At 37.4% G+C, this 4,111-nt stretch overlaps 1 protein-coding gene across 1 annotated transcript; it reads right to left on the bottom strand.

Annotated features, from left to right (window-relative positions):
* Positions 1–2,052: 2,052 nt before the first annotated feature.
* LOC109590659 (uncharacterized) lies at positions 2,053–2,999 on the bottom strand. Its single transcript, XM_020006554.1, has 2 exons — positions 2,795–2,999; positions 2,053–2,739 (listed from the first exon to the last, which is right to left on the bottom strand). The coding sequence occupies exons 1-2, from the start codon at positions 2,981–2,983 to the stop codon at positions 2,053–2,055; spliced, it is 876 nt and encodes a 291-aa protein (XP_019862113.1). The 5' UTR covers positions 2,984–2,999.
* Between the last annotated feature and the right edge of the window lie 1,112 nt (positions 3,000–4,111).

Below are 4,111 nucleotides of genomic sequence, written 5' to 3' on the forward strand. Positions count from 1 at the left end.
AGGTTATTTTTTTAGCATGAAATAGTAGATACACATTCATTATAAGTTGCTTACATTGGTTGCTCCAACAGCAACCATTTTTAATTAACTGATTATGTCATTTGATGTATTAACAGTCAACTTACACCACACCTGCATCTTTGTTTTACTGGAATAAACTAGAGTATCACAGTTTTTAATCATGGCCTACTTTGACTCATACCTTACAAAGGTTGTAAGATTTGTGTTAATTTATACATAAACCTTTTTAAAGAAGGCAATGGTCATTACATCACTTTTCTTAAGTTTACAGGTAATATATATATTATTTTTATTTAGAAGTATAATTAAGTTGTTTACATGTAACGTTAAAATAGTTTATTGTCTTAGCACTTGTGGATAAATCCTATGAAAGATTTGTTGTTATTGTTATGTTTAATGATGTTTCTTTCAATTACTGTTGTAGCAGGGCCTCCTCCTCTTCCTTGGCCACCTCCCCCTCTTCCTCGGCCACCTCCCCCTCTTCCTTGGCCACTTCCACCTCTTCCTTGGCCACCTCCCCCTCTTTTTTGGCCACCTCCTCTTCCTGCTCCTCTCCCTCCACTTCGTCTCTGCTTCCCTTTACCCCTATGTTGTCTCCTTTTCTTCTAACAAAAAGAGATTAAGTTATTATTGTTTACATTAATGCTCCATTGTTACTTTGAATTTCTTTCCCTTCTCTCTCTCTGTCTCCCTTCCCGTGCCTGAGTCTTCTCCCGTCTCCGTCTCTTCTGTCCCCTCTGTTTCGCTTCCGGCCCCTGTTTCTTCCCCATCATCACTGTCCATTATTTCTCCTTTCTCCCTCTTTCCTTCTTCTATTAGTTCCAGTTGTCCTAATTTACAATGTCATAAAGCCTTTAATTTACACTTAAATTATGTTTACTTTTAAGAGCTGGCTGAAACTGTTCCAAGTCTTTAAGTTAATTGGTGTGAAATTAAAGTACAAGTAATTCAACTATTATTAATTTATTTACCTAAGGGCCTTCCTTCTTTCTTCTTGCCTAATGTTTGTAAATAAAACTAACCAAAATACAATGCAAAGTTACTTTTTAATACAATGGCCCTTCTTACATCTACTTGACAGCAAAAATTATTAGATTGCAATCATAAAAGAAAACTTACTTAGGCCGTTTCATTCTATTAAAAACAATGTCATTTTCAATGTCAATTTCACCTTTCAATCTTACCATACTCCTTTGTACTGTCTCCTCTCTTCTCTTTGTCTCTGTCTTTTTGTCTCTTTCTCCTCTGTCCTCTCTCCTCTGTCTCCTTTCTTCTCTTTCTCCCTGACTTCTTTTTCTGCTATAAATACAGTTATTTTTTGCTTTTTAATGTACAACACAAACATACAAACAACTTACCAAGTTCATCTACCAAAAAAAGGCATTATAGTTATCACTGTAGGGTTACAAATTCCCAACTTACCATCAGATGGATGGACCTCAATGAGGACATTGTCTATTGGGGTAGCCATTACTTTTTGACTTTGAACTTACAGTTTCAGGTGTCTTATTTTATATCCTAAAGGTCACAGTTGACACTTCGTGTTCTTTGATTGGCTGTGAATGACGCAATGACTTCTATTTCGGTATTCTTCTCCCACACATTTTTATTATCAGTCATCTCACCAGTATAGATAAACACATATCACCTGCATGATAACTTCGAGACTAACTTTCTCTCAGCAGAGACTAACTTTTTCTTAGCCTTCCCTTTTGAGTTAGTAAGTTTTAAACAAAAATGAGTGTTTGTGTTTATGTTGATATCTCACGCACATACTAGTTCCACACCTTTGTTTTCAAAAAAGGGGATTTATAGTTTGTATGTCTTAGCGTTACAAACGAGTTCCTCTCCTTTAGGGGATCAATAGTTTGAATATTTGGCATTCAAACTAGTTCCACTCCTGTTTCAGGGGATCAATAGTCTGTTTGTTGTAGACAAACTAGTTCCTCTCCTGTTGAAAGGGGATCAATAGTATGTGCATTACACAAACTCATTTCTGTTATTCATTTACTGATTACATGGACAAGTTCTTCAATTATGACCAAATTGACCACAATTACCACATTTTCTTTGTGTTGCAGGTGGTTCTAGAGATTGCCTGGGAGAATGTGATACTTCGATCTCCATTGCGAGGTCTGGTGGATTATCTACACCTGGAGTTGATTGTCGAGATGATCCTGTTGGTCGAGGTGCATCAGGAAGTGGGCAGGTTACATCTTTACATTTGTATCTGCAAAACGATCTTATCTTTTCGTAAAGGTACCATTTCCTTTCAGTTGACATACCCTTTGGTGGTAATATATTAGGTAGTTCATCTTCCATTATTTGAGCGTCCTCCTTCAGCAAATTGAATTGTGTGACTGGGCCATCTACAGCTTGTCTGGCTGCAACTACACCAGGTGAGGTCGCATTTACAACAAAGTGTTGAAAGCCTTTGATGCCTTTTATTTTCTTGAATAATGTAGCAAAGTAACTACACCAGTCAAGTGTTTCTACAATGAGTTCACCATTGCTACTTCCTACTGGTTGGGCTTTGTTCACAGCAGATGATTGTTCTACAACTTGAATGAAGTCATCCATGGAGTCCGCCTCTGCTTTACGGAATTTTTGCTTTAATAGTCCGAAGCACCAGTCTGGAGAAAGTTTTGTGTGTCCAACTGGCAGAAAGGATATTGAAATGGATGCATTGAGTCCTGTCATGACTCTCCATAAGAGGTACTAAAATAAATAATTTCATTTAAAATATTCATTATTGTGCATGTAGTATACTTACTTGAATAACTGTATTATTTTTATTTTGCCCTGTGCAGTTGTCAGCATTGAAATGGATACTGACTGAGTTGAGGCCATGATTCTTCAAATAAAAATGTACCATGCTTATGACAGGATTTGCCCCTTTACCAGTGTCGAATGATTCATCGATCAAGAAATTAACCTGCTGAGGGATAGCTTCACAGCACATATTAAGTATGCCACATTTCCTGGGAGTAAGAAAGTAAATTGGACTTGCTTGTAAGTGCCCTTCACCATCAATGACACCAAGTCCTTTGAAATTAAAACAACAAAGTTTCCATTTAGCAGTGGCTGAAGAAGTAGGTTCCTCCTTTTGTATGCACTCCAAGTTTGTTTCAAAATAAGAAGTTGGAGCTCTGTGTACCAAGGTGCTTGCTGACCCCTTTCCATTAAAAATAAAAGACCACAGAACGACTGGTGTTGATAGTGTAACTGTTCCTCACAATGACTTTGTGGGTCAAAAAGTAGTGACAAAATCATTTCACAGTCTTGAATCAGACTGTTTAATTGATGAAGAAAAGATCAAGGGTGTTTCAAAGGTTTTGCATGAAATGTTACCACGTCCTTCTACCAATAGAGATTGGGTACAGAAAGCAGTTGCAATTATATCAAAGCTTTCTGGTATCACAGTTGTTCAACGTGTTGATGCTGTCAAACAGGTTTCTTGCAGAGAAATAGCTCCTCATATTCGGGATGAGATTGTCCGTAATGGGGCATGTTTCTATAGGACAATTTCAAAAGCCATTACTGGTACTGAAGACAATCATTTTGCAGTCCGTATGTCCTTAATTAACTTCATGCTTGACCCTGCCAATGTTCTTGCCTTTAGTGGACTCGTTCCTGCGGGAATTTATTACAATATAGATGAATTAAAAGCAGTGAGTAGTCACATAAACAGACATAAACTCTATGTAGGAACCTCATGGTCAACTGAATATGAGGAATTTGCAGCTGCCACAATGTTTCAAGTTAAGATTATGGTATTTTCAGAATACAGTATAACATTGATTATCTGGACCCCTTTGTCCATCAGGTGGTCCGGATGGGTCTGGATAAGTGAAAAGTCCGGATAATCGAAATGACCTTCAAAACCTTCATATACTTACTCCAAAGAAAAGCTAGAGCCTTAATTAGCAATAAGGAGGCTATATCGAAGCCTTTTTACTAGTAGAAAGCCATTAATCAGCAGCATTCCAGTGTTAAACAAGCTACTCCGTGTAGAAAGCAGCCATTTTATAATACCGTATACTCTAAGTGAATTTAAAGCACCACGTGGTCACTTCCGGTCATGATTTTA

This window comes from Amphimedon queenslandica, unplaced genomic scaffold, assembly GCF_000090795.2.
Source record: "Amphimedon queenslandica unplaced genomic scaffold, v1.1 AMPQUscaffold_9707_Cont18137, whole genome shotgun sequence".
Classification (NCBI taxonomy): domain Eukaryota; kingdom Metazoa; phylum Porifera; class Demospongiae; order Haplosclerida; family Niphatidae; genus Amphimedon; species Amphimedon queenslandica.